At 45.4% G+C, this 12,043-nt stretch overlaps 1 protein-coding gene across 5 annotated transcripts in view; it reads right to left on the bottom strand.

The window, feature by feature from the left end:
- The window catches only part of LOC139557249 (syntaphilin-like), a 43,190-nt gene that overhangs the window by 7,821 nt on the left and 23,326 nt on the right, over positions 1-12,043 (bottom strand). For 3 of the 5 annotated variants that reach the window (XM_071371788.1, XM_071371789.1, XM_071371787.1), the window contains 4 exons: positions 5,705-5,844; positions 4,158-4,256; positions 2,366-2,485; positions 93-203 (listed from right to left, as the gene is read on the bottom strand). In XM_071371788.1, coding sequence (XP_071227889.1) covers positions 93-203; positions 2,366-2,485; positions 4,158-4,256; positions 5,705-5,754 — 380 coding nt within the window. In that variant the 5' untranslated portion in view covers positions 5,755-5,844. The remainder of the gene's footprint in view (positions 1-92; positions 204-2,365; positions 2,486-4,157; positions 4,257-5,704; positions 5,845-12,043) is intronic. The other 2 variants (XM_071371792.1, XM_071371791.1) reach the window with 2 other exon arrangements.

The raw sequence follows: 12,043 nt of genomic DNA, 5'->3' as shown, positions 1-12,043 counted from the left end.
TTCAATCACACTGGGACGCTGAATTTCCTCGATACGGATTGAATAGAGCCCTTAGTCTTATAGATTGATGGGGTAGCCAATTTTTGTCTTACCCCTTGGTGGGGCTGCAATCACTGCCCTTGCAGGAGCCAGAGTTAGTGCTGCTGCTGCTGAGAGAGGCGTTGCCATAGGGATCTCTGTTGCTGACTGGGGCAGCTGTCCTTCTGTACCAGAGTGAGAGGGGCCGTTAATACATCAGGCAATATAGACAGACAGAGTACTATTAACTGACATTATCAAACACCAGAACAAATCCTGCCTCAATAAAACTCAACCAACATTAAATCATGCCCAAAACTCACCCACAAACATGCCCACTAAGAAACACAGACTCAGAACGTGCCAAGACAGACACATACATTAAAAAGGCCATGATGAAGGACATACAGTATGCTCTGTAACACAGATGATATTACACAATGGCTCAAAGATGCCATGCACTTTGAGTAGATGAAAGCTGTCAAGAAAACCAAAAGCCAAGACAAAGTAGAACTTCAAATCATGTCTGCAACGCCTATCAATAAATGAGAATGCCAAAGGTGAAAGGTTACTCCCAGCCAACAACAGATCAGCTTGCATGTGATGGTTTAGAAAGTACCTGGATTCAATCTACATGCCATGGACTTTGTACCATAACGCTCTAACACCCCACATCTAGTGATGCTCAACAACAGAACAAGTTATCAAAAGTTCCAATTAAGACTTTAAAACGCCTATTGAATGACAATATACATTTGTCATTCAATATATTGGCATTAAGACTAAATACAGTGCATTCGGAAAGTATTCAGACCCCTTGATTTTTTCCAGATCTTGTTACAGCCTTATTCTAAAATGTATTACATTGTTTTTTCCCTCAATCTACACAGAATACAAAAAACAGGTTTTTAGAAATGTTAGCAGAAAAATTTATGAAATATCATATTTACATAAGTATTCAGACCCTTTACTGAGTACTTTATTGAAGCACCTCTGGCCGCGATTACAGCCTCAAGTCTTCTTGGGTATGACGCTACAAGCTTGGCACACCTGTATTTGTGGAGTTTCTCCCATTCTTCTCTGCAGATCCTCTCAAGCTCTGTCAGGTTGGATGGGGAGCGTCGCTGCACAGCTATTTTCAGGTCTCTCCAGAGATGTTCGATCGGGTTCAAGTCTGGGATCTGGCCGGGCCATTCAGAGACTTGTCCCGAAGCCCTCCTGCGTTGTCTTGGCTGTGTGCTTAGGGCTGTTGTCCTGTTGGAAGGTGAACCTTTGCTTCAGAGCAGGTTTTCATCAAGGATTTCTTTGTACTTTGCTCGGTTCATCGTTCCATCGATCCTAACTAGTCTCCCAGTCCCTGCTGCTGAAAAACATCCCCACAGTATGATGCAGCCAACACCATGCTTCAACATAGGGATGGTGCCAGGTTTCCTCCAGATGTGACACTTGGCATTCAGGCCGAAGAGTTCAATCTTGGTTTCATCAGACCAGAGAATCTTGTTTGTCATGGTCTGAGAGTCCTTTAGGTGCCTTTTACTGAGCAGTAGCTTTCGTCTGGCCACTCTACCATAAAGGCCTGATTTGTGGAGTGCTGCAGAGATGGTCATCCTTCTGGAAGGTTCTCTCATCTCCACAGAGCTCTGTCAGAGTAACCATTGACCCTTCTCCACCGATTGCTCAGTTTGGCTGGGCGGCCAGCTCTAGGAAGAGACTTGGTGGTTCCAAACTTCTTCCATTTAAGAATGATGGAGGCCACTGTGTTCTTGGGGACCTTCAATGCTGCAGAATTCTTTTGGTACCCTTCCCCAGATCTGTGCCTCAACACAATCCTGTCTCGGAGCTCTACTGACAATTCCTTCGACCTCATGGTTTGGGTTTTTGCTCTGACATGCACTGTCAACTGTGGGACCGTATATAGACACGTGTGTGCCTTTCCAAATCATGTCCAATTAATTGAATTTACCACAGGAGGACTCCAATCAAGTTGTAGAAACATCTCAAGGATGATCAATGGAAACAGGATGCACTTGAGCTCAATTTCAAGTCTCATAGCAAAGGTTCTGAATACTTATGTAAATAAGGTATTTCTGTTTTTATTTTTTATAAATTAGCTAAAATTTCTGAAAACCTGTTTTCACTTTGTCATTATGGGGTATTGTGTGTAGAATGATGAGGTAAAAAACGATTAAATCCATTCTAGAATAAGTCTAAAGTAACAAAATGTAGAAAAAGGGAAGGGGTCTGAATACTTTCTGAATGCACTGCACATGCCTAGGGAACGAAGTCAGAGAGATACAACAACAAAAAATTGACGGAGAGAGAGGGATAAAGGGAGAGTTGTGCTAACCGACAGTGCCGCTCCGGAGACTTGGTAGTGAGATATCCTCGATCCGTTGGGCGCATTGAAACCATATAGTCTGTCTCCATTGGAATGTAGTCTAGCTCTACGAACCTGCAATAGTCAAACCTAGCCAAAGACAACAAGCTATTACAGTGAGGAGATAGTGATGTCTGTCAGACTAGAACCCAGTGACAAACATCAATAGTACTTAGGGCTTATACCCTGTGTTGGCCAAATACATCAACAATGGTCATCATGGGATAAGTAAAGTGAGTACCTATCTAGTTTGATAGTGAGACTATTTAAAGTAAAATAAAGACCGTAGCCTGGATTGTTTAGAGCAGAAACACTGGCTAATGATGAATTAGAAATACATTTAGAATGAAATGGATTAAAGTAATCCTTCTCCTTAAAAACTGGCTCATTAGAACTTAATCCTTGGCTCTGGGAGATTCCTCTACACTGATGTGTGTAAATACAGCAGATTTGTTCTTTAATGAGAGAGAGCATAGGCAGATTACAACTACTAACGAGACATGAACTTGCCCTGTCGAGGTCTGCTATAGCTTAACAGGGCATCTGAAGATGACTTCATCTAAACATTATTCTCCTAAACAAAGAAATGATTAAACCATGATTAAGATGCTGACATGTGGACCAGACACATTTCTGCCTTCTTACTCTGTCCCCCTCCTGTCCCCCTCAGGACGAAAGGTGAGCAGTGACATCAGAGCCCACACCAAAAATATGCACAATTACAGCCTGCAATTTGGGGAAATTCCTACCTCACATAACCCTTAAAAACAACATCAGAGCAAGAAACCCAAAAAAGTCAGTAGAATTAACAACTGGGAAAAGAAGACAAATAAAGAAAGTAGAATGAAATTCTGTTGAAATCATATTCATGTAGTTTCTACATTTTATTAGTGAAGGAATGGGGAAGGGGCGCTGTGATGGGCAACTCCTGTCCTGTACTAGTCTGTGACTGTTGACAAATTGGTAAATTTACTAATGACAGGCAGTTAAACAAAGCAATCAAATTCTGGCAGTTATCCAGGAGGACAGTAGTGTTGCCCAATCACTGGCTTCCAGACTGGGTGGGAGGAAATAAGCAGTGCCAAACAGATAGAACCAGCTGTTGGGAGCAGTTTTATTTTAGCAAGGGTTATGTCAGGTTATGACAAAGGCCAACAGCATACAAGCAGAAAAGGGTCAAGCTGAGAAATGCAGCGGAAGCAAGCCTGGAAAGAAAGGTCTAGAAAATGTAAAATATGTGGGCTAAACAAGGTTCGGCACAATTTCAGTCCATCATTACATCTCTTCTCCTTTGAGTTGGACCCTGGCGTGAAAGTGCCTGATGTGGGGCAAGCTGGTGTTATGATGTGTATGCAGGCTGTGCTGACGCTGTGTGAGGAATACTCCTATACAGAGTGGTTGCAAGAAGTGAGACGAGAATGTGGTGGGACAGAGAGACTGCTCTTATAAACTACCACACAATAACTACGGTCAGATTTGAAGATGGTTTGCGAGATTGTCCAGCGTGACTGACCAGCCAGCACTACTACTTTAACAGCTGTACTCTTCAGTAAATTCACTGTTAAATCAGTCAATCACCTCATCAAGCTATTGGCTATAATATTGGCATATGTCAGTGTACCACCAATTCTGTTTGGTGCATCTGGAGGGTTTATCAGTGAATGTCAAAGATCAATGGATCTCTGTCTGTGCCGGTCTGTCCAGCTATGACTATGGCACATGAGCATGCTCTCTGGGACAGTATAACTGAAGGGTGTCTCACGCAGGGGGCGCGGGCACGGGTACAGGCACGGGCGAGGAGGAGGACGGCAGCATTTGCTGCAAGCGCCGTTTGGGCTGCAGAGCCTTCAGAGGGTTGAATCTAGGGAGAGAGACGACAGAAAGGACCAGAGCTGGGTTCTATCTTTGCTCCAGTTTTCCAAGCCTAATAGAATTCATGCTACTCTTGCGCTGTAGCTAGGACATTGGACATTAGTAATTCATTGAAGTGAAATACAGTATCAACATAAAGACAACTTTAAATAGACAGAGTGCAAGTTCACAATATAGTTGCAGTGTGTTAAATAAACTGAGATCCAATCATTCACTCCTTTTATAGCAACTCTTACCATAATCCCAACACACCACTGCATTCATTTTTAGCTGACAAAGCAGTTACATGGTCAAACCAACCATGTTGGAAAAAAAGAGAGAAAAGCAAAGCTCTAAAGTGCTGACAACTGTGACGAGAGAGAGAGAGAGAGAGCACGAGAGAGAGAGAGCACGAGAGAGAGAGAGCATGAGAGAGAGAGCACGAGAGAGAGAGAGCACGAGAGAGAGAGAGAGCATGAGAGAGAGAGAGCATGAGAGAGAGAGAGCACGAGAGAGAGAGAGAGAGAGCACGAGAGAGAGAGCACGAGAGAGAGCGAGAGAGAGAGCGAGAGAGAGAAAATTGGCCTGTAACCGCTTATGGAGCTCAGCAGCTGATGGGACTGAAGCAAAACGGAGCCTTAGCTCTCCCAGGAGATTATGAGCCCCTGTAGCAATAAAGACAAACACAAGTTCACACACAGCATTCAATACTCAGCGAGACATCACATCATTAAACGTTTTCTCTGGGAGGGACATACCCACATTCTTCACCCCTGACCATTTCTTGTGGGTGATGATAAGAATACAAAATGGATGAAGTAGGGAGAACAAAATAGAGAGATGCGAGAGAGAGAGAGGTTGACTAAGAGGTTGACTGAAAAAGTTAAAAGGAGAAGGATTTAGAGGAAAATAGGGCTGTTCAATAGAAAAGGGAGATTAGTAAAATGGAGTACGAGGGATTTTAAAAGGATGAGTCAAAAATAAATGAGGGTGTACTTATATAAGAGACGGGGTTAAGTGGAGAACATAAGAGTGTGAAGGTAATCTAAAAAGAAGATGAAAGGAGAGCGATAGAGGACGAATTAGAGAAATGAATTAGAGAATTAGAGAAATGATGACAGACTGGTTGAATCAACATTGTTCCCATGTTTTTTACTGTCACATACACCCCATAGGTGCAGTGAAACGTGTTGTTTTACAGGGTCAGCCATAGACGTACAGCGCCACGGGAGCAAATTAGGGTTAAGTGCCTTGCTCAAGGACACATCGGTAGATTCTTCATCTTGGCGGCTCGAGTATTCGAACCAGTGACCTTTCGGTTATTGGCCCAACGCACTAACCGCTAGGCAACCTGCAACCCACGTTAAACCAACGTGGAATAGACGTTGAATTGACGTCTGCACCCAGTGGGGAGAGAGTAGGAGTTTCAGTTGTGTAGGTGTGTATGCAGTGCAGTACCTGCGTGAGCCCGACACAGACCTCCGGGTGGAAGGCGCAGGGGCAGACATGGAGCCAGACAGCCTCTCTCGCCCTCTCTTTTCCTATTTCTCTGTGTCTCTCTCTCACTCTGCAGCTTCAGCTCTGCAGTGACGGCCAGCCTGAGAGAGGAAAATAGACAAATGAACACAGTGAGTTCTATACAAACACACAAACAGGCACTGACTCTGTGGCACCGTGGACCAGGCATGACACTCTTTTGAACCAACAAATCATGCAATTGTTTTCAAGTATGAATAAGTCAGTGAGGTCACACACACACACACGTTTTGTTTTTCTATCCTCGTGGGGACCTAACATTTATTTCAATTCAAAATCCTATTTTCCTTAAACCCTAACCCCTTCCCCTAATTCTAACCCTTAAACTTAAAATAGCCTTTGTCCTCATGTGAATGTGGGAAATGTCCCCACGAGGGAGAATTTTCTTTGTTTTACTATCCTTGTGGCTAGTAAATCACACACACACACACACACACACACACACACACACACACACACACACACACACACACACACACACACACACACACACACACACACACACTTCTGCTGACTTCCTTGGTGATAACTATAGATGTTTCAGCTTCGTGCTTTGTGCTGACAAGCTGGCAGGAGCCAGGGATGGCCATATCTGGGATCAGCCCAGCCAGACAGAGCAGCAGGGAGAGTCAGCCAATCACCACTTACTAGTCTGGCCACAGGCCTGAGACGGTAGAGAGCAGTGTTTGTGCTTCAACAGCAAATGGTTTATGGATTTGATTCAGTGATAAATAACAATCTAAGTCAGGCAAGCCCTGTGACAGTTGTTGCGGTCTTTCGAAACGATCTAATTAACATGCTATCAAAGCTCAAGTTTAAATATATTGCAATGTTGAGCAAATGCCGATTGCAAAATAAGATATGGGTCTCAAGGTCAACAATGTGCCAAGTATGTCTATTCCTCATAATCTCTTGGCCATGCACAGTCAGTGGAGATAAGCAGTGATGATTGAGAGAGACAGACCTGATTGGGGAGGTAGAACGGGAGCGATAAGCAGCAGGTATGATAGGAGAGGTAGATGAGGAGAGACAGAGAGTACATGAAGGGAAAGAGGGGATTAATCCCATTAATAATAGAACACAGGATTTAGTGAGTTCAGGAGCCAAGTGTGCACCATAAGCCTGGCCCCTAAACCTCCCTCAGGCTTCTCCATAAACCCACCCATCCTTCTGTCTGTGTGGGCACAGAGCTACCTCCTTGACCTCCTCCTCCTCCTCATGTCATCCCCTCTCCTAAAATACAATCCCATATAGTTATTCCTTTACTTTTCCTCTGTCCCTCTGCCTTGTGTTTCTGATCATGAAAAATGACCCTACCATTATGTGAGAAAAGCCAGTCCTTCAGACTCTCAAAGACAATGCTACACTGTACACACTGTAGTTTGCTGTCCCCATTTCCTCTGTCCTTGCCTGACAGGGTTGGGCAGTAGTGTACTTTTTGTCCCAACCCTGCAGTGTAGAGTGAGTAACCATGTTGAATCACCCCTCAGCAGCCAGCTGGCCAGACAGACGCCCACTCAGCCTGCAATGCTATATATTTATTTATTATTATTTTCATATTTTTTTACCTTTATTTAACTAGGCAAGTCATATAGACAGACAGACAGACAAAGAGTCAGCCAGCCAGCCACCCAGAGAGACAGACAGCCTGAGACAGATACCCACTCAGTGTCCACTGCTACAGAGAGACAGAGAGACAGACAGACAGACAGACACCCACTCAGTGTCCACTGCGACAGACAGACAGACAGACAGACAGACAGACAGACAGACAGACAGACAGACAGACAGACAGACAGACAGACAGACAGACAGACAGACACCTGTCTCATTGCTACAGAGAGACTGCTTAGATAGACAGAGAGACTGCTACAGTGAGACAGAGAGACTGCTACAGAGAGACAGAGACAGAGAGACAGAGACAGAGAGACTGCTACAGGGAGACAGAGAGACTGCTACAGAGAGACTGCTACAGATAGACAGAGAGACTGCTACAGAGAGACAGAGAGACTGCTACAGAGAGACAGCTACAGAGATACAGCGACAGAGAGACTGCTACAGGGAGACAGAGAGACTGCTACAGAGAGACAGAGAGACTGCTACAGAGAGACAGAGAGACTGCTACAGAGAGACAGAGAGACTGCTACAGAGAGACAGAGAGACTGCTACAGAGAGACAGAGACAGAGAGACTGCTACAGGGAGACAGAGACAGAGAGACTGCTACAGGGAGACAGAGAGACTGCTACAGAGAGACAGCTACAGAGAGACAGAGAGACTGCTACAGGGAGACAGAGAGACTGCTACAGAGAGACAGAGAGACTGCTACAGAGAGACAGAGACTGCTACAGGGAGACAGAGAGACTGCTACAGGGAGACAGAGAGACTGCTACAGGGAGACAGAGACAGAGAGACTGCTACAGAGAGACTGCTACAGAGAGACAGAGACAGAGAGACAGAGAGACTGCTACAGGACAGAGACAGAGAGACTGCTACAGAGAGACTGCTACAGGGAGACTGCTACAGGGAGACTGCTACAGAGAGTCAGAGAGACTGCTACAGAGACAGAGACAGAGAGACTGCTACAGAGAGACATAGACTGCTACAGAGAAACAGACTGCTACAGAGAGACGGAGAGACTGCTACAGGGAGACAGAGACAGAGAGACTGCTACAGAGAGACATAGACTGCTACAGGGAGACAGAGAGACTGCTACAGAGAGACTGCTACAGGGAGACAGAGAGACTGCTACAGAGAGACAGAGACAGAGGGACAGAGACAGAGAGACTGCTACAGGGAGACAGAGAGACTGCTACAGAGAGACAGAGAGACTGCTACAGAGAGACTGCTACAGAGAGACAGAGACAGAGAGACTGCTACAGGGAGACAGAGAGACTGCTACAGGGAGACAGAGAGACTGCTACAGAGAGACAGAGAGACTGCTACAGAGAGACAGAGAGACTGCTACAGGGAGACAGAGAGACTGCTACAGAGAGACAGAGACAGAGAGACAGAGAGACTGCTACAGAGAGACTGCTACAGGGAGACAGAGAAACTGCTACAGAGAGACAGAGAGACTGCTACAGAGAGACTGCTACAGAGAGACAGAGACAGAGAGACTGCTACAGGGAGACAGAGAGACTGCTACAGGGAGACAGAGAGACTGCTACAGAGAGACAGAGAGACTGCTACAGGGAGACAGAGAGACTGCTACAGAGAGACAGAGACAGAGAGACAGAGAGACTGCTACAGAGAGACTGCTACAGGGAGACAGAGACAGAGAGACAGCTACAGAGAGACTGCTACAGAGAGACAGAGAGACTGCTACAGAGAGACAGAGAGACTGCTACAGAGAGACAGAGACAGAGAGACTGCTACAGGGAGACAGAGAGACTGCTACAGAGAGACAGAGAAACTGCTACAGAGAGACAGAGACAGAGAGACAGCTACAGAGAGACTGCTACAGAGAGACTGCTACAGGGAGACTGCTACAGGGAGACTGCTACAGGGAGACAGAGAAACTGCTACAGGGAGACAGAGAGACTGCTACAGAGAGACAGAGAGACTGCTACAGAGAGACAGAGACAGAGAGACAGCTACAGAGAGACTGCTACAGAGAGACTGCTACAGGGAGACTGCTACAGGGAGACTGCTACAGGGAGACAGAGAAACTGCTACAGGGAGACAGAGAGACTGCTACAGAGAGACAGAGAGACTGCTACAGGGAGACAGAGAAACTGCTACAGGGAGACAGAGAGACTGCTACAGAGAGACAGCTACAGAGAGACAGCTACAGAGAGACAGAGAGACTGCTACAGAGAGACTGCTACAGAGAGACAGAGAGACTGCTACAGAGAGACAGAGAGACTGCTACAGGGAGACAGAGAGACTGCTACAGAGAGACTGCTACAGAGAGACAGAGAGACTGCTACAGAGAGACAGCTACAGGGAGACAGAGAGACTGCTACAGAGAGACTGCTACAGCGAGACAGAGAGACTGCTACAGGGAGACAGAGAGACTGCTACAGAGAGACTGCTACAGAGAGACAGAGAGACTGCTACAGGGAGACAGAGAGACTGCTACAGAGAGACTGCTACAGAGAGACAGAGAGACTGCAACAGAGAGACAGACACTGCTACAGAGAGAGAGAGACACTGCTATAGAGAGACTGCTACAGAGAGACAGCTACAGAGAGACAGAGACAGAGAGACTGCTACAGAGAGACAGAGAGACTGCTACAGAGAGACAGAGAGACTGCTACAGAGAGACAGAGACACTGCTACAGAGAGACTGCTACAGAGAGACAGAGACAGAGAGACAGAGAGACTGCTACAGAGAGACAGAGACACTGCTACAGAGAGACAGAGACAGAGAGACTGCTACAGAGAGACTGCTACAGAGAGACAGAGACACTGCTACAGAGAGACTGCTACAGAGAGACTGCTACAGAGAGACAGAGACAGAGAGACTGCTACAGAGAGACAGAGAGACTGCTACGGAGAGACAGAGAGACTGCTACAGAGAGACAGAGACAGAGAGACAGCTACAGAGAGACAGAGAGACTGCTACAGAGAGACTGCTTCAGAGAGAGACCCAGCTGGTTATCACCTCACCTCACCTCATCACTCATAACCCATCTACACCCACAGGGTGTGACGTAGCATGGTTAAAACAGCTGTTAACTCTTATGAATACAGTTAATACACACGTAGGAGAGCAGCACGCAACATAGAAAGAAGACAACAATTTCACCTAAGCCGCTGCCTAACCAGGTACTTACCTCAAACAGTGCAGTTACGCAAACATTTATTACATTTGAGTCATTTAGGGGCGGCAGGTAGCTTAGTGGTTAGAGTGTTGGGCCAGTAACCGAATGGTTGCTAGATCGAATCCCCGAGCTGACAAGGTAAAAATCTGTCGTTCTGCCCCTGAACAAGGCAGTTAACCCACTGTTCCTAGGCCGTCATTGTAAATAAGAATTTGTTCTTAACTGACTTGCCTAGTTAAATAAATGAAAAAAAAACTACATTTTTTGCAGATGCTCTTATCCAACTTACAGGAGCAATTAGCGTTACGTGCCATGCTCACAGTGACAGATTTTTCACCAAGTTGACTCGGGGATTCGAACTAGTGACCTTTTGGTTACTGGCCTAATGCGATGCATTTGAATTATCTGTTGCACCAAGCATTGATCTAACAAGGTCCTTGTATCACATGTTAATTATGTGGCATTCAATAGAGAACTACAAATCGCTATTTCATCCATTCATTTGTTGTGTAAATAAGAGTAGCCCTATAAAAGTAAAGCTGATATGAAAACAGACAAACAACAATCACACAACAATCACACAATCAAATCGTAGAAACAAAGGAAGAAATGAATCAGTGCCACCCAGATGGGAGACACACCTGTGTCCATGATGGCTTTCCTGTTAATGGCTGTCACTAAGCAACATCAAACCCTTTGGGGCAATCAAGGCCTTCTGATGTGGAAAACAGGGGAAGATGATTAAATATGGAAACACACACACACACACACACACACACACACACACACACACACACACACACACACACACACACACACACACACACACACACACACACACACACACACACACACACACACACACACACACACACACACACACACACACACACACACACACACACACACAATAATAGAGCAAAGATAATGGTTCCAGACTAGAAAAGCCTTTCCTATCCTCTTCCTCTCTGATACTGTAACGCTCGTTGTTGGAAGGATTGGACCAAGGTGCAGCGTGGAAGGCGTTCATCATGATTTATTCATGTGAACCAGCAACAAAACAATAAAGAGTAACAAACGAAACGTTCAGCTTTGTAGGGCTAAAAAGCAACAATACAAAATCAAGATCCCACACACAACAGGTGGAAAAGGACTGCCTAAATATGATCCCCAATCAGAAACAACGATAGACAGATGCCTCTGATTGGGAACCATACCAGGCCAACATAGAAATACAAAAACTAGAGTACCCACACCCAGGGCGTGACAGATACAGCCTAGACCTATCCCTGGTTTGACAGGAGCAGGTAGACCGGGAGGGAGGCAGATGCAATATTTCCTACTACAGATATAGGATCTTAATTGTCCTGCAATGCAGGAAATTAAAAACTTGTGTATTTGAGTTTGAAAAAAGGCTTCTGAAGTTTGTAATTTCCACTTTGAAATTTCAGACTTTACTTTCCCTTACATTTTTCATACCAACCCCTAACCTTT

This window comes from Salvelinus alpinus, chromosome 28 (genome assembly GCF_045679555.1).
Source record: "Salvelinus alpinus chromosome 28, SLU_Salpinus.1, whole genome shotgun sequence".
Classification (NCBI taxonomy): Eukaryota; Metazoa; Chordata; class Actinopteri; order Salmoniformes; family Salmonidae; genus Salvelinus; species Salvelinus alpinus.
This window is presented reverse-complemented; position numbering and strand designations above follow the sequence as displayed.